Source organism: Corythoichthys intestinalis, chromosome 14 (assembly GCF_030265065.1).
Source record: "Corythoichthys intestinalis isolate RoL2023-P3 chromosome 14, ASM3026506v1, whole genome shotgun sequence".
NCBI lineage: Eukaryota > Metazoa > Chordata > Actinopteri > Syngnathiformes > Syngnathidae > Corythoichthys > Corythoichthys intestinalis.
In genome coordinates, this window is record NC_080408.1 from 21,019,700 (window position 1) to 21,044,233 (window position 24,534).

The 24,534-nt window shown below is 39.7% G+C and overlaps 1 protein-coding gene across 1 annotated transcript; it reads right to left on the minus strand.

Annotated features, from left to right (window-relative positions):
• Positions 1–3,877: 3,877 nt before the first annotated feature.
• On the minus strand, positions 3,878–24,504 carry LOC130929551 (exostosin-like 2). The gene is made up of 5 exons (XM_057856779.1): positions 19,651–24,504; positions 14,486–14,865; positions 10,243–10,313; positions 10,027–10,139; positions 3,878–7,454 (listed from the first exon to the last, which is right to left on the minus strand). The coding sequence occupies exons 1-5, from the start codon at positions 19,725–19,727 to the stop codon at positions 7,094–7,096; spliced, it is 1,002 nt and encodes a 333-aa protein (XP_057712762.1). The 5' UTR covers positions 19,728–24,504; the 3' UTR covers positions 3,878–7,093.
• Positions 24,505–24,534: the final 30 nt, after the last annotated feature.

The following is a 24,534-nucleotide window of genomic DNA, read 5'->3' on the forward strand; positions in this document are numbered from 1 at the left end:
GCACCACATGAGCCAATTGGTTCGAAAAAGGGTTTATTTCTTGGAACTTCATGTGTCCACGGAACCACCTACTGGCAAACTGTATAATCACAATCATTTGTCTCCCAACCACATGAGGGATTCGTTAATTTTTTTGTGTGTGTCTGTTGGGAAGGTATTATTTAGCAAAATATTGTTTGACCAAATCCTCGATTTACATAGACCTAACCCTAACCCTATCACATAACTATAATGTATATATTTTTCTGCAACTTTCATCATTGTTTTCCAGTCACAGAAGTTAAATTTGGCATACATCTTCAACAATGGGATCAAACTCATAACCTGAGTGACCATGATGTATGGTGGGGACGCAGTACCCCCTGAATAATTAAAATAAAAAATAAAAATAGGACCTATACATATGAAACAAAAACGCACACATAAACGGCACCTCAGAGTCATATTTAATATATGATATGATGTCTCCAGTAGGTCAGCAGTGCCAAGCAGCTCCCCAAAAATCAACGTACAACAAATCATACATATGAACGTTTGACCTTTTGGGTACAGTAAGAGGAGTTGCCACATACAAAGTCTCATCTGTCACACATGAAGTAAAACCTACAATATATGTGCAGTATATATTTTTATTTGTAGTCTGTGTGGCATTATCATAATGTGGTAGGTTGTGCAATGTTAATTTTTCTGATAATGACATGTGCGTATGGAGCAGTTGTTGCATGGATCCGGGCCGCGCGACCCCAGGCCAGAACTCGAAGTCACTCACAGGACGCGTCCAGCACGGTAGGCAGATGCGCTGACCACCAAGCCAGAAGCCCGGGCTACCCCCTTTGCCTGCCAGCGCACCCACATTAGGAAAGGGAGGTTTCGACACAACGGACTTGCGTGAACCCGTTACACGTAATCAGAGAGAACAGTAAACATGTTCGTGTAACATGAAAAAGGTTCCTGATTATGCTTGTGCAATTTGGACATTGATGTAACGACAGGATGGTGGTGATTTTCATTGTTTTATTAAAAATAAATAAATTTCCCACAGAAAGTCTTTCTTGCTGGCTTCATCCTAGTATCAACTACTGTACCCTTCTTTCAACTCAAACTTTTCACTCTCCAAACCACCTCCAAATTATCCAAACTCTCACCTGATCACAACTCTCCTGCTAACACCCACATTTTGAATTTTGCAGGCAGAGGTGTTGATAGACGGAAGCGAGCTGCCAAACCGCACAGCAAATCTAAAGCACTCCATGAAGCGATCACGTCGTACAGCATGGCAGCGAGGCTTCGGATGTCATCATTTTCGGAACCTCCCCTAAATGAAGCGAGCCTCGGTACGCGCTTCGCAGAAAAGTCCCTTCATTACTCGGCACACGCTTCGAAGACTCGGCGCACCTCGTGACATCACTAGTGATTGGTGAGTGTGTTAAATAATATTAACCTGGGATGTTTTAAACTTCAATTGTGTTTTAATGAGAGCATGTTCACTATTATATTGTCATGATTTAACACTACATTTTCTGTGCCTAGGTTTATAACCTAAAAAGAAGTTAAAGGAAAGAAGTTCTCCAAACAAAAGCGAAACAAAAGGAGGAAAAAAAAACTTTTGAGTTGTCCACGTCCTCTCCCTTGAACAGAGCCTTTTTCAAGTTTGGGCAAGAGTTGAGGTTCCCAAAAAATTTAGAACTTAACTATGTTTGGAAGTCATTTAATGTTGTGAATCCACATTTTTTGTTAAAATTGCTCTCGTAATTGCATTAGTTCCCTTCTGTCTACTTTGGAGATGTGAAGGTTTTAAAACTGTTTCATCATTTAAAGATAGATTCGAGTTAAGATTTTGCTGATTTAGGAGTATTTTAGATCAAAGGTTACATAGGTTCACTAGGAAGGTTCTCTACAACAGAGCCTTCCTGAGAAGTCTACTGCTTTTAAGATGGCGACTGTTTACTAATGCCGGCGAGTCTATCATTTCACATCTAGTTTTCTATACATGTGCTAACTGCCTTGCCTGTCAATTCGCATCTAGTTCTATATACTAGTACATATGATATCTACCATAGTATCATGTGGGCGTAGTTTGTAGGCTATCGGCTACAATTATTGGAGCCACGTAGCATCGCGTTTGCACTACTCTCTTGTTTCCGTGAGTCCATGTCTCTCAGACTTTTCTCGTGTCATTCAACCAATGTAGTAACGCACTCATTTACATCCTCAGTAACGGTAATGGCATTGCCAAGATAAGAAATGTAATTAATTAGATTACTCAAAAGTGATTGAGTGGTTTAAAGCTGCCCTGCATACTATTAAACGCACACCTGATAAGAATTGTCTAGATGAGAAGCATTGTCTGATGTGCATCATGACTCGGTCAAAAGAGTTGTCTGAAAACCTACAATCAAGGATTGTTGATTTGTATAAAGCTGGGAAAGGATACAAAACCATCTGTATGAGTCTGGATGTTCATCAATCAAGTCAGAGAAGTTGTCTACAAATGGAGAGAGTTTGGCACTGTTGCTTCTCTCACTAAGAGGGGCCATCCACAAAAGATGACGCCAAGAATTAAGCGCAGAATACTCCAAGAGGTAAAAAAAAGTTTTAAAAAAAAAACAACAAACCCTAGAGTGTCTGCTAAAGACTTACAGAAATCACTGGCACAGCCCAACATCTCTGTGCACACATCAACTATGTGTAAAACCATAGCCAAAAATGGTGTTCATGGGAGGACTCCATGGAGGAAGCCACTGCTGTCTAAAAAGAGAAAAAAAAATTTAAATACATTGTTGCTCGTTTAAGGTTCGCAAAAAGACATTTGGACACTCCACAGAAGTTTTGGCAAAATATCAAGTGGACTGATGAAAGCAAAGTTGAATTGTTAGGGAGTAACACACAATGTCATGTGTGGAGGATAAATGGAACAGCTCACCACCATCAACACCTCATCCCCACCGTGAAGCATGGTGGAGGGAGCATCATGATTTGGGATGTTTTGCTTCCTCAGAGCCTGGACAACTTGCAATCATGAATGGAAGAATGAATTCAAGAGTTTATTAGGATGTTTTCCAGGAAAACCTGAGGCCGTCTGTCAGACAGTTGAAGCTAAAAAGAGGATGGATGCTGCAACAAGACAATGATCCAAAACACAGAAGTAAATCAACTTCAAAATGGTTTCAGGAGAACAAAATACGCATTCTGGAGTGGCCAAGTCAAAGTCCAGATTTGAACCCCACTGAGATGCTGTGGCATGACCTAAAGGCTGCGAATCATGCCAGACATCCCAGACATCTGACTGAACTACAGCAGTTTTGTAGAGAAGAATGTGCCAATATTAGTCCTGATTGATGTGCCAGACTGATCTGCAGCTACAGGAAGTGTCTGAAATCATTGCTGCCAAAGGAGGGGGGGGGGGCACAAAATATTAAATGTGATGGTTCATTTACGTATTTTTCCCCCTTCTGTCATTGTTTGCCGCTATCCTCATTTAAATATGAAAACCTATAAATGTTTGGGTGGTTTTAGTTAAAGCAGACACTGTTTTTTCATCTGTGTGATTTTGACAAAGATCAGATCACATTTGATTGTGATTTTATGCAGAAATGTGAGAAACTCCAAAAGGTTCAGATACTTTTTCATACCATTTTAATTTCATTTTAAATTACCAAATGGGCCTAAATGCTGTCGCTTGGATGCATGTCTGTAAATATGGCCTTTGAGAGAGAAAACGTACAAAGGAGAGTGATTTTTATTATCATTATTATAGTTATTTTACACAAAAATCTCGGTTCGGTTTTGAGGTCACGGTTCGGTTCATTTTCGGAACAGTAAAACAAAATGCAAAATATAAATGTCATGGTTTTTTATTACACACTTTTGTGCTTTCAACAATAGGAACATTAGCCTATACAAAGCTAGAATTCTGCTCAAAAATAGAAAATACAATGTTCTGAACTGTAGATATTTTGAAAAACAATAAAAATAAATAACATTGCCTCAGACTTTTTCTTTAAACATCTGATGTGCAAAACTGAACAATTGCAACACTGAACAGTTTCAAGTTTCTCATATTAACTTTGACCACAGTCATGTCTAGACCGCGAATATAAGACAACCCCCTCTTTTTCAGTGTTATTTCAATGCAAAAAACACCGACTTATACTCGGGCCAATACGGTACATTAAAGTAAAATTCATATAAGTACATCTGTGGGACGGACGGTACGGTACGGTACGGTACGGTTAGGTTAGGTTAGGCTAGGCTGATTTAAAAAGTGAAATGAAAAACTACCATAAGTGACTTTAAAATGATAGCAGTGCTAGACCATATTTTGGAAACAAATCCATCCAAAAAAGGCTTAATAATTAAATGACATCCTAATTAGTCTTCCTTTCTCAATTGCCATGGCTCTGCCCACTAAAAAATCCTCAAACAGAAGACGATGTCACACCAAGAATGCATTCTGCTAGCATGTTATCCAAAGACATTTTATTCTCTGGTTGCCGTGTGACATTCTGTCAACGTGTACTAGCATGTACATGTACTAACCAGCGCGGCACTAGAAAGCTAGAAATGATCATCAATTCTGGTTATTATGTAGGGAAGGTGGTCCTGCCTCAAGTGAAAGAGTTCAAGTATCTCGGGGTCTTGCTCACGATTGAGGGAACAATGGCACGTGAGATTGGATACAGGATCAGGGCATCTGGTGCGGATGCCACCAAGGCGCCTCCCTATGGAGGTGTTGCTGACACGTCCAGCTGGGAGGAAACCTCGGGGCAGGCCCAGGACCAGTTGGAGAAATTATGTCTCGACACTGGTTTCGGGATTCCCCAGTCAGAGCTAGTTAATTTGGCCAGGGAAAGGGAAGTTTGCGGCTCCCTGCTGAAACTGCTGCCCTCGCGACCTGACTTTGGATAAGGGGTTGAAGATGGCGGGATTGAAATTACAATATATCAGCTCATCATTTTTTATTTTTAGTTTAATATATATTGCATTGGATGTTCATATAAGTTAAAATCAAAGTTAAAACATTCTTGAAATTTGAATAATTGATTACTTTCAGCTGTAGCCGCAGCAGCAAAGCATCCTGGGATCAGGGGGGTAAGAACTTAGAAGGACCTTCTTTGGCACTCGTGTTGAATGGTGATAAACAAATACATTTGCCTTGCCTGATCTTATTTGGATTTACGATGTCTGTAGCCAAAATTTTGAAACAATAAACAGACCAGTCTTTTCTGATCTTCAACTCTACTGACGGTTGCAAAGACCGTCACATATCAGCGGAAGTTACCTTGTCTCATTAGCCCCATCTTGTTCTTTCTTTCTTTCTATTCCTGTTAGTTTTTTTCTGCTCTCTCTGTTGTGGGTTACGGGTCTGTTCACTGCACTTTATATCTTCTTCTCTGTGCATGGTGAAATCTTTGTCATAGTCGATTGATTGTTTTTTCTAATGTGCTGTATGTGTTCGTGCAAAATTTAAATTGAATTCCGCAATCTGAATTTGAATATTGAGACTTGGATGAGTAAAATATATTGCTTCATGCATCAAGATTCAAACTAAGTTAAATTACACATGATGCCATTCAGATTGCTTTTCTTTTTCAATGAAGAAAACCATTTCAAATTGTATAATTCAAATTTACCGTATTTTCACGCTATACGGCGCATTCGAGTATAAGGCGCACCTTCAATGAATGGCCGATTTCAAAACTGTTTTCAGATAGCATGCACCACATTATAAGGCGTAGTAGAAGTAGTAGTAGTAGTAGTAGTGGTTAGTGTTGCATTATGCATCCACTAGATAGAGCTGTGCTAAAGGGAATGTTTATTATTAACCTTATTAACATTATTAACCAATATGAGGCATAGTAGTAGTAGTAGTAGTAGTGTTTAGTGTTGCAATATGCTTCCAATCGATAGAGCTGTGCTAAAGGGGATGTTTATTATTAACTAGGGCTGTCAAACGATTAAAATTATTAATCGAGTTAATCACAGCTTAAAGATTAATTAATCGTAATTAATCGCAATTCAAACCATCTATAAAATATGCCATATTTTTCTGTAAATTATTGTTGGAATGGAAAGATAAGAAAGACGGACATATACATTCAACATACCGTACATAAGTACTGTATTTGTTTATTATAACAATAAATCAACAAGATGGCATTAACATTATTAACATTCTGTTAAAGCAATCCATGGATAGAAAGACCTGTAGTTCTTAAAAGATAAATGTTAGTACAAGTTATAAAAATTTTATATCAAAACCCCTCTTAATGTTTTCGTTTTAATAACATTTGTAAAATTTTCAAACAAAAAAATAAACTAGTAGCTCGCCATCGTTGCTGTCAACAATTACACAATGCTCATGGATGGTGCTGAAACCCATAAAATCAGTTGCACCCAAGCGCCAGCAGAGGGCGACAAAACACAACAAAAAAAAACACAAGTAACAAATGGACATGACACTGTCATTTTAATGTTTGAGGGGGGCATGTGCATTAATTGCGTCAAATATTTTAACGTAATTAATTGAAAAAATTAATTACCGCCCGTTAACGCGATAATTTTGACAGCCCTATTATTCACCTTATTAACATTATTAACCAATATAAGGCATAGTCGTAGTAGTAGTAGTAGTAGTAGTGCTTAGTGTTGCATTATGCATACAGTCGATAGAGCTGTGCTAAAGGGAATGTTTATTATTAACCTTATTAACATTATTAACCAATATAAGGCATAGTAGTAGTAGTGTTTAGTGTTGCATTATGCATCCAATCGATAGAGCTGTGCTAAAGGGAATGTTTATTATTAACCTTATTAACATTTTTAACCAATATAAGGCATAGTAGTAGTTGTAACAGTAGTAATGCTTAGTGTTGCCTTATGCATCCAATCGATAGAGCTGTTCTAAAGGGAATGTTTATTATTAACCTTATTAACATTATTAACCATTATTGATCCATATAGTGTATAAGGCTCACTGTCGGCTTTTGAGAACAGTGAAGGCTTTTAAGTGCGCCTTATCGTGCAGAAAACACAGTAGCTTATTCATCCAACTACTTAAGTGTATTCAAGCATTTCCTAAGCCTTAACTTTTTTAAGTCAACTGAGTCATCATGATGTTGGAGAACTGCAAGGGCATGACACCATAAATTTGGGCTAACCGGGTGAGACAATATGACCTCTGCTTGAAGTGGTCAGGGCGGTGCCACAATCCTTTGAAACCGCTGTTGGCTTGCAGTTCCAGGTTGACCATATTTTTTGGTTTGATATAAATTCCCGCAGGCTTGCCGCTACCCCAGAGTTTGCGCAGGTGCATTGCCACCACGAAATTCATGGCAATGTCGTCACAGTTGTGGGTGTCGTCCACCAGATTGTGCACCTCTTTCGGCTGCTCCTGATACAGCTGCAGGTAGCGACGGTGGAAGAACACAGCGCTGATCAACACCATGGAATATCTAAATAGAGCACAGGAAAATGACATTTTTAATGGCTCGTATGGAAATAGTTGTGATGACAAAGAAGGTCCTCAGATCAATCGCTATTAAAAAAAAGTGTAATCAGCAGTGTTGGGCACGTTACTTTAAAAAAGTAATTAGTTAGTTACTCGCTACTTCTTCCAAAAAGTAACTGAGTTAGTAACTGAATTACTCTATAGTAAAATTAACTAATTACCAGGAAAAGTAATTATTTCTGCTACTTTAAAAAGAAGTTATTGTATGTCAAAGAATTTGAAATTTTCTGAGCAGTATTCGAGTCAGTTGAATAGAGAAGAACAGACAGGTAGTTGTGTTATAGAACCTTATAATATTTATTGCACCTCACAACAGATTTATCCTACACTTGAAGTGCAACAAAAATAAACAGTAAACAATATAATAAAATAACAATCAGCAGTAAACAATATAAAGTGAGTTTAATCAATTAAATATAACTCTGACAAACTGAGATAACTGGTCAAGTAGACATAGCCTACTGTACTTCAAGTATTTTGACTTGAAATAGTTTTTATATCTCCACCTGGTAAAGGACAAATTTTCCTCTGAATGCCCTGCCATCATATCCCTCTGCATCTGTTTTGCGTGTGTGTGTTTGCCTCACGCGTTGTTCCGGTTTGTGTGTGAAAACACCGGCTCTGATTGGCTTACAATGACACATGACTCTAACCCTCAGCCAATCACAATCACATCCATCGCATCTATCCAGGTGGTGCATTCAGGTAGCCTCGTCCCCCTACTCCTCCCGTCACCCTCAAAGCGTCTGCCGTCCTCAACATGGAAGCAGCATTCTTGCTGGCAGACAGTAGGGGATGGGAACGAGGCTAGCATTCAGGTGTAGCAAACACAGAAACGTTCGCAAGCTTTGGAAAGCATTGTCTCATTGAATGAGCTTTGACAAACAGCCTGGAGTCATAAGAAGTACGTGCTGTAATATTCTGATACAGAATTATCCGAGGCACCCTAAAGTGCACACGGCGCCAATATTGTTTTGCTCACATGATCCGGGAGTGAGTTAGAGACACAGCCTGCCGAGAGCCGTACGTTTGTGTTAATGTTGAAGTTATATGTGCTATTAAAGAAACAGAGTGCCAGCACGTCCTGTGTGGTATATCTTTGCTAAGAAAAAGCACAAAACAAAACACGTGCGCTATTCTCGAACCTGAATGCACCCCAAGTCTTGAATGACAAATAAACAGAGCAGAGTAGACTCGCTACGGCTGGTAGTTTCTTCAATTTATTCAGAGTAAGAAACGCACCGCTTTTGACCGTCAGTAACGGTAACGGCATTGTAACGGCGGAAAAAATAATTTGTTAGATTACCACGTTACTGAAAAAATAACGGCGTTATTTATAACGGCGTTATTCCCAACACTGGTAATCAGTATACTACGACTCATCCTTATGGGCCTAATATGTAAGAAAAACACATGGAAATTGACTCAGGTATCGCCCATAGGATCAAACATGTCACCATTTGCGATGATCTACAGAGGCGGTGCTAGCGGACAGGCAAGCCAGGCAGTTGCTTAGGCCCCGGCCAATAAAGGTGCCCCCGAAGGCTGTCAAATTGTACTCCATAGAATTGGACAATGACTTTTAGCACGATGCATTGTTTTTGTTTTTCTCTTCATTGTACTGTATAGTGCTTTTCTGTCATGGACTATATTTTCCTCTGTTGTAAAGCACTTTAAGGATCCGTCAGGTTTTTTTTTGTAAAGGGCTATATAAATCAATTTTAGAGTTGTCCGATAATGACTTTTAACCAATATCCCGATATTGTCCAAATCCAAAAATCCAATACCGATATCAAACGGATACCGATGAATGCGGTCGGTGACTTATTATGGCTAATTGTATTGTGATGCCCCACTGGATGCTTTAATAATGATAATGCTCACATAACAAATCACAAGAATCTTAGTTTGGAGACATCTAATGACCAATAAGCATGACTACTGTGTTAAGCTGTGACCAGCCCTTGTACAAAGGCAGAATGTTTCTACATTCACTTTGAAGGCATCATGTATATTGGCCCAAATCCGATAATGAAAAACAGATGTCATTATTGTCTTATATCATTTTGAAATGCTTTTTCTCAGCCGATATTATCTGCAACCCGATAATATTGAACAAATCTAATAATTTGATTTGAAATGACCACATTAGCAAACCCACCTTGTGAGGCCCCACCCTATCTACCGTAGTAACTTACTCCTCACACTGTCATTGGACCTCACGTATTACATGAAAAGTGAAAGTGTGTAACTGTAAGTGTGTAAGTTTATTTTATTTGACATTATTTATATTATTAAAAGATTTTCAATTAAATGTTTTATATATATTGTCTTCCAATTTTTCTTTTTATGTGGCCTAATACAATATTTACTTATTTATTGTGCATTTACGTATGTGTGCAAAAAATCAAATCTTTGTGGCATGCATGCATGGGGTGAGGAGCCAAGGGATTTCTTTCTTGGAGCCCAAGAGACCCTTGCAACACCACTGATCATCTGAGTATTTCTCATCTTACTTCTCTCCTCCGTTTTGTGGATCTGACAGCTCACTACCACCATAGGTGTACACCCCTGGAGCGGTCTCGGCGTGTCTTCGGGGCACAAAGCCAACAATTTGGTCTGGAGATTGCTATGGAACAAATATATTGAAACACCAAATTACAATCATTTGCATATAGTATGCTAAAATGCTGGCATATTTCATCAGTAGCATCTAACAACAAGCTGTTTACCTTCCAAATCCTGAATGCAAAACTTATGTCAGATACGCTGAGCAGGATATCATCATCCAACATCAACACGGCTAAAAATAGAAGAACAGAGCGCAAAGGCGTCAAGTTATGGTTACTACTGATCTGTTTATTCCAGGACGGATTGTTTATTCTCTCCCAAGTTTTGGTCATCTTGAATCAGATTAAAGAAATCACTACCAATGATGTCTGCTGCTCTCCTGGTGATATCCGAATATGATTCCTTAGTATATGATTAGTGTGTGACTGCACTAATGTAAGTTTACATATAGAAAACAAATTTTGCTGTTTAACCTGGCTTTTTTTTCATAGTTCATTTCAAAGTTATTCCACAAACAAGGCACCATGGAACGCCCAATTTTTTTTCTCCAGTAATTGTGGTAGCAACAGCACCAGTGTTGTTAACAACGGCGTTACAAACAGCGTTATTTTTGTCAGTAGTGAGTAATCTAATTAATTACTTTTCCCATCTTTGCGCTTTACTACAGTTTGGGTGAATGACGCAGGAGACACGGAGAGAGCAGAGCGGGAGGGTGGAGAAGGTAAGATCAGGCAGGACTGGGTGCAGCAGGAGGCCAGCGCCGCAGCAGCGAGCCAGGTTCATGGACAGCCAGCCAAGCCGGGGCAGGAGGCTGCTACCGTGGCAGCAGCTGGTCAGATTCAGCGCCACCCAGAGGGGGGGCCAGCTACAGCGCCAGCAGTCAGCCAGGTGGACCACAGACAGCCAGAGCAACACGCCAGTACCCTAATAGGAAATTCGGGTTTGGGCTGCGCAATTTGTAAGGAAGTGGGAACTTCAAGCAGTTCTTCAAGCCCGTGGAAGTAATACATAATATTAAAATTGGATCTAACAGCACCACTACTTAATTCGCTTATGTTATGTAACATGTTTTTGGATTTGAAGAACGATTTTTGTTCAATTTTCACACTACTTTCTTTAGGCGACAAAACTTTTGTCTTGCCAAAATTTGACCTTTATGTCTTCATTAAATGATAAATCTTTTTTCAGTGAAACAAATATATTTTTGTACATTCAACATCATTTGGGAGGGTCTTAGCTTTCATATGAGCCATTTCTGAAACCAATTGAATATTTAAAAGTCAGATTACTAGCAATTGTTTCTACAAAATGGATAAGCGACAAGACTTTTGTCAGGGACTGTAGACTTGTAGCCTTGAGATTGCCCATGCTTCCTCACAATTTTGCTCTCAAGTCCTCAGACAGTTCTTTGGTCTTCTTTCTTTTCTCCATGCTCAATGCGGTAAGGACACAGGACAGAGGTTGAGTCAACTTTTAGTTATTGCCAGCACCTGTTTTGTGCCACAGTTAAGTAACAGGTGCTGTTAATTACACAAATTAGAGAAGCATCACATGATTTTTCAAAGGGTGCCTATAGAGCCTACCCACCAACGTCATAAAACCACGTGCTCGCTGTATGGTTCCGCCCACTTGTCCGTCATTTTGACTCTGTATTAGCATTGTTTTCAATTGATGGCGGAATTTAAAATGCATTTCATGGAAGACCCGGTGCTTTCTGATGCCGCAAACTCACTGGATCTGTTGCATAAAAGGCGTTATGAGGAAAAGCTTCGTTCTATACAGTCGCCAGATCCATATTTGATGCCCAAATCGATGTTTTTCGACCCACTGTCTTCGCCCTGTCTGCCTGACATCTGCTACGCTGATATTTACAATTATCTTGTCCACACAAAATCAGCCTATTCCCACGAAAATTTGAAAAACTTCAAGAGCTTGGAGGCTTATAAATACTTCGTTGCTGGTTGGGTGAAACAGGTCCTCGTTCGGCAGGAATCTATCTTGTGCTTGGAAAGGTGAGTTACGAAATTTTCAATTCAAAATCTTTTGTTATTGCTAACATCCACTGTCAAGTCTAATGTATTTCATGTCGTTTGTCAATGGAGTTAAGGCTTTTAATGTTTATATGGTTTAGCGATAGCACTCTCACGACATACATACGTGTATGTTGTCGGCGATTAGCCTAGCAATGATCTTAATTGTGGTTATTTGTCAGCTCCGTAGACGAGGCCAGTTTCTTTCACTTGGTACCAGCTAAATATTATTCAAAAAATAACGATGGTGGAAGAAAGGGAAGTCACAAACATCTTGAATTTGAAACTATGTCGTACTACGTCGTATGTTGTCGGCGATTAGCCTCGCAATGATCTTAATTGTGGTTATTTGTCAGCCCCGTAGACGAGGCCAGTTTCTTTCACTTGGTACCAGCTAAATATTATTCAAAAAATAACGATGGTGGAAGAAAGGGAAGTCACAAACATCTTGAATTTGAAACTATGTCGTACTACGTCGTATGTTGTCGGCGATTAGCCTCGCAATGATCTTAATTGTGGTAATTTGTCAGTCCAAAACCCCCTAAGTATATCTTAAATGCATCTTACCGGATATAAAATGACTACTACATAGTCTGTGGTGATTTTTTGGTGCCCAGTTTTCACGTCGAATTGCAGCCGTCCATTTCGCTCTCCTCTTTGGATCCCTCGGAATACGGTAAAACTTCAAGTCTCTCCTTCCATCTTCTCTGTTAGTGCAACCAACAGCCACACACGCCTTCACCATTTTGATTATTAATGTTAAGGAGCAGAAAAACACGCCGTAAATAGGAGAAATGTACGTAGCCGTAACAGGTTAACACTATGTTTTGACGGACAAGTGGGCGGTACCATTCAGGAGAGCGGAGCTGTGACGTCACGTGGGTAGGGTCTATAAAATTGTCCAGCCCATTTTTGGAGTTTTGTGTAAAATGATAATGATCTAACATGTTTTTCCCCATTCTCTTTAGTTTTTTCATTGCAAGCTAAATCAATGAAGATATTACTACCAAAAGCATTTGTAATTGCAATCATTTTCTGGGAGAAATTGAGCATTATGACAGAATTGCAGGGGCGCCAATACTTTTGGCCAGCAGTGTAGTTAAATGATGATTAACAAGTTTGTATTTCTTGTGTATGTTTATATAATTTGTGTTCCAATATTGAAATTTAAAATTTGGTAATAAAATACAACCATCTATTTCGGAAGTTTTCAAAATATTTCTTTAGTAGTTTTTGGAAAGAAAAAAAAAAGGTTTTAATCGAACGGTGCATGTATCACCTGAACCAATACACAGGAAAGTTAGTGTAATTCAATACAGATTCATTTTGAATTGATTATTTAGCCCAGGGGTGTCCAAACTTTTTGCAAAGGGGGCAAGATTTAGTGTGGTAAAACTGTGGGGGGCCTACCTTGGCTGACGTCCTTTACGTAGAACAATATATTTAAGCAAATTTTAGCAAGCCATTCTGTGTGTCACATTTGCTTTATTTTTTTTTTTTTAATTAATAAATTCAATCTCGCAACTAGCCTTTGTGGTGTTCTCTTTCGACTCTCGGACTCTTGCGAAATACTGCTGCTGTGAAATTAAACTTCTGGTAGCTTCAAGTTGCTTCAATTTCTCCCTGCGTATCTTCCCTGTAATCTTGTCGTACATGTCTGCGTGTCTTGTTTGGTCATATCGCCTCACATTGAACTCTTTAAAAACAGCAACTGTCTCTTTGCAAATGAGTCAGACACAGTTGTTGCGTATTTTAGGGAAGAAATAGTCAAATTTTCATCGATCCTGAAGCGTCTGCTGTTGCAGTGAACTTTTTTTTTTTCGTTGATTGTCGCCATTTTAGAAAACTTGAAGTAAAGGATCACACAGAGTAATGTTGATTAGAGTGTTGCTGCCTTTTAGTGGGTAAATAAGTAGCAGCATTTAGTGTGTAAGCTACTTTATATGCCGGTAGCAGTGCTGCTGACCAATTTATTAAGTCTGTGTGCGGGCCAGACGTTATTGATTTTATGACAGAGGCTGGGGGCCAGATTAAATTTGACCACGGGCCGCATTTGGCCCCCGGGCCGGACTTTGGACATGTCTGATTTAGCCTATCAATTAATTAGGTTCAAATTGGTGAGAAATATAGCCCGGACCCTGATCTCCGTTCACCCTGTCTGTTTGGTCTTATAAATGCCCCGTTTCTCGTAAAAAGTGTACATGCTGGTTATGCTGTTATATCGTCCCTACCAATGTTGAGACCAAACTATGCCCTTACACCAACTATGTATTCATAAAACTGTGAGCGAAATAAATATTTCTTGCATTCCATCTCATTCCTTAAGGTTTGTAGCCAATCACAATATATCAGCAACATCACAATGCAAGCTCACCATCAGTCTGAATTTCAGAAAAGGGCTGCAGCCTGTTTTGCATACTGTTGACCTTTTGCTCCAAAAAGATGATGGGAGTACGATGAGGGCCCAAGGAATCCCGTAATTTCTGGGAGGGGGGTTTGTTGATATTGTTCCACACTATGAGGATCTTCTGGAGATGAGGCACAGCCAGGCAACGTTTGAGGACTTTCACGAGAATATCATCTCGCTTGAACGTTTGGATGATCAGAGTAAACCCATCCTGCTTGACGACAGTTAAGTCCCCCGGCTTCTCTGTGGAGTCGTTGTGAGGACGATGCAAAACAGTCAGGGCAATCCCGACCAACAGGAGGAGCAGGAAGGACCAAAGACAAAGCCAGCCTGGAGTGCAGCCAACCCTGCAATTTTGCAGATCATGCAGAGACGTTCAAAACAAACACCAATTCTAATTAAGTTGGGAAGTTGTGTAACAGGTAAAGAACATAAACAAGGGTGAAAAATACCGAATTGACTTTACTCTCATGATTGAAACTAAGACATACAGTGGGGCAAATAAGTATTTAGTCAACCACTAATTTTGCAAGTTCTCCCACTTGAAAATATTAGAGAGGCCTGTAATTGTCAACATGGGTAAACATCAACCATGAGAGACAGAACTTGGAAAAAAAAAAAAACTGAAAATCACATTGTTTGATTTTTAAAGTATTTGCAAATCATGGTGGAAAATAAGTATTTGGTCAATACCAAAAGTACATCTCAGTACTTTGTCATGTACCCTTTGTTGGCAGTAACAGAGGCCAAACGTTTTCTGTTACTCTTCACAAGCTTTTCAAACACTGTTGCTGGTATTTTGGCCCATTCCTCCATGCAGATCTCCTCTAGAGCAATGTTGTTTTGGGGCTGTCGTTGGGCAACACGGACTTTCAACTCCCACCACAGATTTTCTATGGGGTTGAGATCTGGAGACTGGCTAGGCCACTCCAGGACCTTGAAATGCTTCTTACGAAGCCACTCCTTTGTTGCCCTGGCTGTGTGTTTGGGATCATCGTCATGCTGAAAGACCCAGCCACGTCTCATCTTCAATGCCCTTGCTGATGGAAGGAGATTTTCACCAAAAATTAGTGATGGGTCCAGTGATACTAATGCGCCGGCGCGCGCGCCGAGCTCATGGAGCAACCCCTGCATCGGTGCGCGTATCGCTACAAGAAAATCACGTGACCGATGCATGAACTCATTGAACTGTGTCGACACAGTCATGACGCGGCAAACTGCTTCAAAAGGAAGCGCGTCTGTCAACGCGATGGAGCTGCTGAAACAATCCACATCTCACGGTTACTTCCTCGTTGTCTACATGCTGTGGAAATGGACGTAAGACAGGGAAAATGCAGTTGTCATCTTCCATTCAAAATACAATTAATTTTAATGTAAATCTGAGTTTATTAGTGTGACAGGTACACGCGGGTCCGTCATTTGTGGAGCCTTGCCTACATCTTTACCTGCATTTGACATGTTAGCTTAGTGGTCAGAGCGAACGCCACTCGTCCCCGACGCGTAGTCGCAGCGCAAGACCAAAATTTTCGGTTTTACTATTAAAGTTATTTTTTTTTTGCAGGTGAAATGTTGCATTTGTACTTTGTATATGACTAACCTGCCATATACAAACAGTTGCCACCTCCTCAATGCTGAAGCATTACTGGCCCAAGCATGAGAATGAAGTTTCTGATAATCCCAAAATAAACACAGGTATAGAGCCATTCCTTTACTTTCCCACAGTCACTTTTTTGGTAATTTATTAGAAATCTGTAATTAAGCTATAATTTATTTTTTGTCCACTTCAATTTCTTTCTGGTGGGTTATGGTAGCACTTAGATGACGAAGTGGGGAGTCAAGAAGGCAATGCAACTGTAGATGAAATTGCAAAAGTGCAACGATGCATGGCTGAGCCGAACATGAACCGAAGCCCAACTGAGCCAATGGACATCTTATCCAAACCTCTTTCAACTGGAAATTCTTGTGCATGCTGGCATCATTGGTTCCATGCGAGTGTGTTGTCCACAGCAGGCTTGTTTGATTTTAAAAAGGTAACCAACTAAATTTTAAACATTAAAAAAAAAAAACTATGTTTTTGAATAAAATTTTATCAGAACAAAAAGTCCACAGGCATTCCTCATTCACCCATTCATTATTACGGTACTTACATTTTCACATTATAATATATGTTCACATAATTTAAAGATATGGAATAATGCAATATGAATGCAAAGACTTAAATTATTTGATTTTACATGCTATGTCATCAATTCAGTGTCAGTCTGTCAAGTGGGTTGCCTGTAGGGATTTTTTATGTCCAGCAGGTGTCAGTATTCAATGACACAGTATCCACACTGTGTCAACACAGTGTGTCACTGTGTCGACACGCTTCATGAGGTCTCACGGACCCATCACTACCAAAAATCTCTCGAAACATGGCCCCATTCATTTTGTCCTTTACACAGATCAGTCGTCCTGGTCCCCTTGCAGAACAACAGCCCCAAAGCATGATGTTCCCACCCCCATGCTTCACATTGGGTATGGTGTTCTTCGGATGCAATTCAGTATTCTTTCTCCTCCAAACACGAGAACCTGTGTTTCTACCAAAAAGTTCTATTTCGGTTTCATCTGACCATAACACATTCTCCCAGTCCTCTTCTGGATCATCCAAATGCTCTCTAGTGAACCGCAGACGGGCCCGGACGTGTACTGGCTTCAGCAGGGGGATGCGTCTGCCAGTGAAGGATTTAAGTCCCTGGCGGTGCATTGTGTTACTGATAGTGGCCTTTGTTACTGTGGTCCCAGCTCTCTGTAGGTCATTCACTAGGTCCCCCTGTGTGGTTCTGGGATTTTTGCTCACCGTTCTTGTTATCATTTTGAGGCCACGGGGTTAGATCTTGCATGGAGCCCCAGATCGAGGGAGATTATCAGTGCTCTTGTATGTCTTCCATTTTCTAATAATTGCTCCCACAGTTGATTTCTTTACACCAAGCGTTTTACCTATTGCAGATTCAGTCTTCCCAACCTGGTGCAGGTCTACAATTTTGTCTCTGGTGTCCTTCGACAGCTCTTTGGTCTTGGCCATAGTGGAGTTTAGAGTGTGACTGACTGATGTGGACAGGTGTCTTTTATACCGACAATGAGTTAAAACAGGTGCCATTAATACAGGTAACGAGTGGAGGCTCGTTAGAAGAAGTTAGACCTCTTTGACAGCCGGAAATCTTTCTTGTTTGTAGGTGAACAAATACTTATTTTCCACTCTAATTTGGAAATAGATTCTTTAAAAATCAAACAATGTGATTTTCTGGGGTTTTTTTCCACATTCTGTATCTCATGGTTGAGGTTTATCCATGATGACAATTACAGGCTTCTCTAATCTTTTCAAGTAGGAGAACCTGCACAATTGGTGGTTGACTAATACTTATTTGCCCCACTGTATTTTGAGTGACTTATTTTTTGATTTTTTTTTTTTTTTCTTCTAAATCAGTCATTTAACTTTTGCTCAGGTAAATTTTGCTCTAAATAATCTATTCAACTACATTTTAAAATGCTTCCATAAGAGAGCACGGAAGAAGATAATTTTGCATCTACGTGTCAGTATGGAGCGTTTACCTGGTTGGTTCACATAATAGAAAGCCCATTATGTCAAGAAAAGCATTCTGCATCGCCGCCACACTGAATGTTCTTGCTCACCGTCACCATAGATATCACTTACTGTATATAGATTCCCAGCCTTAATTTTCCTCACTTTGAAACTTTATTAAACATAATTATCATTTTTTAAATCCAAATTTGGTGGGTTTCTTAACAAAACTCTTTGAGCCAAACAATCAATTTTATGTTGACATCCACTGGAGCATCTTTTTGTTTTGTTTTGACTGTATCTTTTAAATTTTAATAAGAGTCAAACTTTGGATTTTTTTTTTATAAAGCCGTGACCGAGGCAGGGCAAGCAGGGCAGTTGCTTGGGACTTCGGCTGATAAAGGGGGCCCGCGACGGCTGCCAAAGTTTACTCCACAGAAACAACATTTTGCGAAAAGTGAAACATAAAGCAACACTAGGTAACTTTCAAACCTTTATCAAATATTTTCATAACATTTGTGATATGTCGACTGACAACTAGTTGAATGACACCCCTTTTATATCTTGAGGGGATCTGTATCGCTTTCACTGGCACTAATTAACATTGAGGAGGGAGGCAGGAACCCTGCCACACAAAAAAAACTACAAATGTGCTGAATGCATTACGGCATACGTCACTTCCCCTTTCCCCATTCATTATAAAGACGGAAGTCGATGCAAATTGATGAAAATGTCTTTTCAAAACACTTTCGCGCGAATGCTGCAAAGATGGTAGCGCAACAAGGGCCAAAAAGTTTTGTCTTAGGAGGAAAAAAATATACAGATATATAGAATAAACATTGGCCCGCGTGACGCCCCGCCCGGTTGCTAACCGTCATATGCTATCTTTTAGCCACAAGTGGATTCATTACCTTTTTACTATTTATCCTTCACACAGCCACTGGAAATAGAAATGTTGTTTAATCCTTCTGCAAGCAATTGGGAGATTGAATTTTGATTCATTGATGATTTTACGACACTGTTCGGGTGTGGGCTGGTCCTCATGGGAAACGCAGTCTTCCTTTAGGCAAAACACGACTGTTTTTGTCCACTGGCGTCGCTAAAACCGACCAAACTGAAAAGTTGCAACGTGTTGCTTTAATTTGGAGCCCAAAAGACCCCAAGTCCATATGTGATTCAAACAATTTTATGAAAGGAAATGCAAAACAAACATGAAAATTTTGCACTCAATGAATAAACGTAGAGATTCGAATACCTCTTAGTACAGTAATACGACAAAAGAAAAGTTTTGAATTCCTCTGCTGGAACTACGTGTTGGTTGGACTCAAACTTCAGAGAAGTAACAACCCCCACATCAATTTACTTGAATGTATAGTACACAATTTGAACATAATGGTGAAGAAGAAGAAAAAAATCTTTAAATCTGCCTTATCATAGCAACAAAACCTCATAAATATCTAATGGATGAAAATGTGTGTATCAGTGGGTTATTAAACACACCTTTGTCATATCATTCATATTACTACATTTTAGAGACCAAAAAATTGTTGCTGAGTCTTGAGTTGCTTACCTGAAGTTGGCGAGCTGGTTTTCAGCCTTTTGTTCTTCTGAGACGTGCATGACTTTAGATACAGGTATCAGTGACATACATATTGAAAAAACTAGTACATTTAGTACATTGAACTAAAAAACAATAAAAAATAAAGTATCCCTTGGCAAATTAGCAGAGGTGCGACATGATTCCCCTGGAAGTCTGTGCCCTAGGCTGCAGGATTCTGTGGACTCAAGACTTTTGAGGAAGTTGAGCTAGGCAAATATGTTCATGGGCGTGGATATAACAGCCATATCACTTTTACACCACTACTATTAGTCAAAAGAAATGTTTTGGATTACTTGTACTTGTTAGTTTAGTTTTTATGTAACACGCCTTTTGATTCCAATTTACCAGGTATGTATTCTTACCACAAATCTTAAATCTAGACCAGCAAAAAGCTGCGCTAGGCCGCACAGATTTTGGAACTAGCAAATCTGATACAGGTTTAGCTGCGCTACAGCAAAAGAGAAAATGATTGTTAAAATTAACAAAGTTATACAAATTAGGGCTGAACGATATTGGAAAAAAATGACATTGCGACTTTTCGGGGGTTTGCGATATATTGCGATACAAGCCCTTTTCACACATATAGACCCTACCCACGTGACGTCACAACTCCGCTCTCCTGACTGGTGCCGCCCACTTGTCCGTCAACACATCGTGTTGACCTGTTACGGCTACGTACATTCCTCCTATTTACGGCGTGTTTTTCTGCTCGTTAACATTAATAATCAAAATGGTGAAGGCGTGTGTGGCGGTCGGTTGCAATAACAGAGAAGATAGACGGAGAGACTTGAAGTTCTACCGGATTCCGAGAGACACGGAGAGGAGAGAGCAAGATGGGCTGCTGCAATTCGACGAGAAAACTGGGCTCCAAACGATTACCACAGATTATGTAGTAGTCATTTTATATCTGGTAAGATGCATTTAATATATATTTAGAGGGTTTTGGGCTGACAACCACAATTAAGATCATTGCTAGGCTAATCGCCGACAACATACACGTATGTATGTAGTGAGAGTGCTATCGCTAAACCATATAAACATTAAAAGCCCTAGCTCCATTGACAAATGACATGAAATACATTAGACTTGACAGTGGATGTTAGCAAGAACAAAAGATTTTGAATTGAACATTTCGTAACTCACCTTCCGAGCTCAAGATTCCTGCCGAATTTTCGTGTACGAGGACCTGTTTCACCCAACCAGCAACGTAGCATTTATAAGCCTCCAAGCTCTTAAAGTTTTTCAAACTTTCGTGAGAATAGGCTGATTTTGTGTGGACAAGATAGTTGTAAATATCAGGGTCAGGCAGAGACGGCGAAGGCAGCCGGTCAAAAATCATCGATTTAGGCATCAAATATGGATCTGGCGACTGTATAGAACGAAGCTTTTCCACATAACGCCTTTTATGCAACACATCCAGTGAGTTTACGGCATCAGAAAGCACCGGGTCTTCCATGAAATGCATTTTAAATTCCTCGATCAATTGAAACCAATGCTAATACAGAGACAAAATGACGGACAAGTGGGCGGAACCATACAGCGAGCACGTGGTTTTGTGACGTCGGTGGGTAGGGTATATATCCAGCGAAATTCCCGTGAAAGGTGACGCAGGATTTACTCGCGTCATTGCTTTCATGCATGTAAAAATGTCCCGAGAATGACGCGGGTTGGACACTTTCACACACTTGTCCCGTGTTGCCCCTGGCACTCTCTGTGCGGGGCGGGCTGCTGGAGTGATTTTATAACCCAGACATTACGTCATTTTTGCTCAGGATCGGCTGTCACAATGTTGGTCAAATCGTGTTTTGTTCCAAAGAGAGCGTTCCTGATATTGTGACTGCAGCCAATTCAAGCTCATCAAGACTGTATTGAACCCCAGGCGATCCAAGAATCCCGCCGGCTTTGTTTTGTTGTTGTTTGTTGTTTTGTTGTTATCAGCTCTCTGCCTACCGCTTAGATTAGTATTTCATTGATCCCCGTCGACCTACTGTCACCGACCAATTGTGTTTTTCTCCCTTTTCAGCCAGCAATCGCATGTATTTTTGTATTTAATAAACCATTGAACGCGTCCCTGCATGGTTTTATGCTTTGAAGTATGTCCGCAGCAGCGAGATCGGCTCACCATATTTACCTCATCAGCAATCAGTGTTGTCACAGATTACTTAAAAAAGTAATTTAATCACTGATTACTGATTACACCTCAAAAAAGTAATCTAGTTACTTTACAGATTACTTTATTATCAAAGTAACTAAGTTACTTTAAAAGTAACTTATCAGTTACTTTTTACCAATTTTTCTCCTTTTGCTGCCTCAACATAAAAATGACAACAAAAAATGTCGTCGCATGTAATTGAATTTTTCACATAAGGCTTAATCTTTGGGTTAGCGGGGGTTTAATTAGTTGATGGAGTTGATTTCAACCACCATTGACTCGCGCTAGCTTAGCCACCTCGGAGCCCTGAAACTAATAAATGACAAACTGCACGGAATTTGTTCAAATCAACTCCGACTAAATAAACCCCCGCTAACTCCAACATAAAACCTGATGTCAAAAATTCTGAACTTCCCCTTTAAATTAAAGACCTAGCTGTTAAAATATTATCTATAAAAGTTGTAAAGCAATAAAACAACAAAAATTAATGAAATGAACAAGAATCCTACAACGTATTTCATAATGGGTCAAAATCATTTTTCGAGCAGATCATGTGACTAGCACCTAAGACACTAGCTTTTGCTTTGCTAAGCCAAAACTACACCTGTGGAGGCAAGATGGGTATTTAGAATTTCTGTAAACCTAAGCTTTCAAACGCAACCAACAACTGAGCTCGAAGTTTTATATACATGTATATATACAGTATTGGCCAAAAGTTTGGCGACACCTCAAAGGTGGACACTTTGAAGAATGTAGAATATATAACCTGTTTTCAGTTATTTCACTTTTTTTTTGCCATTCCACATGTTCGTTCATAGTTTTGATATATTCAGAGAGGATTTACAATAGTAGTGAAAATATATGAAACGTAAAAATGTTTAGGTGTGTCCAAACTTTTGACTTTTGTTTCAGTCATCAACATGCTTTGCCCCCAGCCCCACAAAAGTCAAACTCCGCCTATGGTTACAAACACTAGCAATAAAATGTGCATAAAGGCTGGTTACAAACTGTAGAATGCTGGTTGTCTTGTTACCTGTAGGCTTTTCGAGTTTTGTCGCGTTGTCCTGTAATTCCACGTGCTTCCTTGTTGAATTGGATGTAGTTTTTAGCGGCCGACAGTCTTTTTCAGCCAGCGTAAAGTTTGCAACGCACGGAGATATTTTTGTCATCTTTACTGGACAGAAATGTGAAGTAATGGCTGTATTTCCAGTGAGCAAAGGCATCCATTTGCGGTATATATCCTGCCTTTCACTAATAGCCTCACTGCTTCATTAGAATGCTATGTTGTTGACCGCCGTGGCAGACAAGCCTTAAACAGCATCGTAATACACGTGAACAGTTTTTTTTTTTTTTTCACAATAAGAAATGCTCTTCGTACATGACTACAGTATTCTTCATTCTACATACGTACATTATTAGGCAAAAACAAAATAGTAACGCACAGGACCTAGGGAAACTAATTTTAATCGGATTACTGGCTTGGAAAAATGAAAGCGTTAGATTACTCGTTACTTAGTAACGCATTACTGACAACACTGTCAGCAATGATGCTGACCCGGGAATTTAACGCCTGCTTTAACGCACACTGCTTCCCGGGAAAGTCCCTGACATGATACTAAGACGCGACCCGTGAAATGTCCGCGTAATCTCCGTGTCAGTCGACCTTTTCACATACAACTGCTGCACGGTTAAATCCCGCAATATTCCCGGTGTTTCGGAGTGTGTGAAAGAGGCTGTCCTATATTGCGCCATTAAAACTAAGAATTTTCACCAGATGACTTGAATGCTCTATTTGGGGAGACTTTGGTTAACTCACTATGACCACACTGAGAGATGTCCCGATCTGATCATTTGATCAGAAAACAGGCCAATCGTGCCATTTTGGAGATGATCGGATTTCGGTGAGAAAGATCGGAATTTTTAAAAAATTATCTTTTTCTGCTTCATGCTAGTACAGCCTCTCACCCTCCCTCTAAACTGTTTTTCGTGGTTACCAGTGCAGCTGGCGTTTGGTACTTAAACTTAACGATGATTGACAGGTTTGTAGCGTTGATCTGGCCAGCGACTACTCAGTAGCTTTGCGATCAAAGGCACAGATGTGTTAATCATCGTTAAACTTGGTGCAGTCTGAAGTGTGCTGTGGCAACTCATTCCTTGTGTGTGAGAGAGGCTATTCTCGGCAGCGTGAGCAACAAAGCAAAAGAACTTTTTCGGTCAGGTGACTGGTGCAAAAATATGTGATCAGGACATACCTAGTATTCATATAATACCGTTTAATCCAGGCTCAGGGGGTTTATCTGTGAACGATGAAGATTGGTGTGTATATAAAACGGACCCAGGAAGCCATGTCTCTGCACAATTGCTGCTTTTATGAAGAAAAAAACAAAGTTTCCATTTAAACAAAAAAAATATATATATATATAAACACACATCCTGCGATGGGACTATTGCGCACGCGCACATTGCGATGGCAATGTTCGAATGAAATATTGTGCAGGCCTAATATAAATAGATCTAAATAAATAAAATGTAGCCCAAAAAGTGCTTCAATGTACAAAATATTATTAATACATGAAAAATATAATACAATAATAATGTTGGTATAATAAATCAAAGAATGCTGTGGGACTCATTTCCAGTTTATAAAATTTAACTCAATTATTAGGTCATTTTTGAAGAACATCCCATCTATAATAACCAAT

Excerpts from the sequence above, each read along its gene's own strand:
- LOC130929551 (XM_057856779.1), bottom strand. The coding sequence starts at position 19,727 with ATGTCACTGATACCTGTATCTAAAGTCATGCACGTCTCAGAAGAACAA. Across the intron at positions 10,314-14,485 it reads TTCTGAAATTCAGACTGATG|CCGTGTTGATGTTGGATGAT; the intron begins GTGAGCTTGCAT and ends TTCTATTTTTAG. Across the intron at positions 10,140-10,242 it reads TTGCATTCAGGATTTGGAAG|CAATCTCCAGACCAAATTGT; the intron begins GTAAACAGCTTG and ends TTTGTTCCATAG.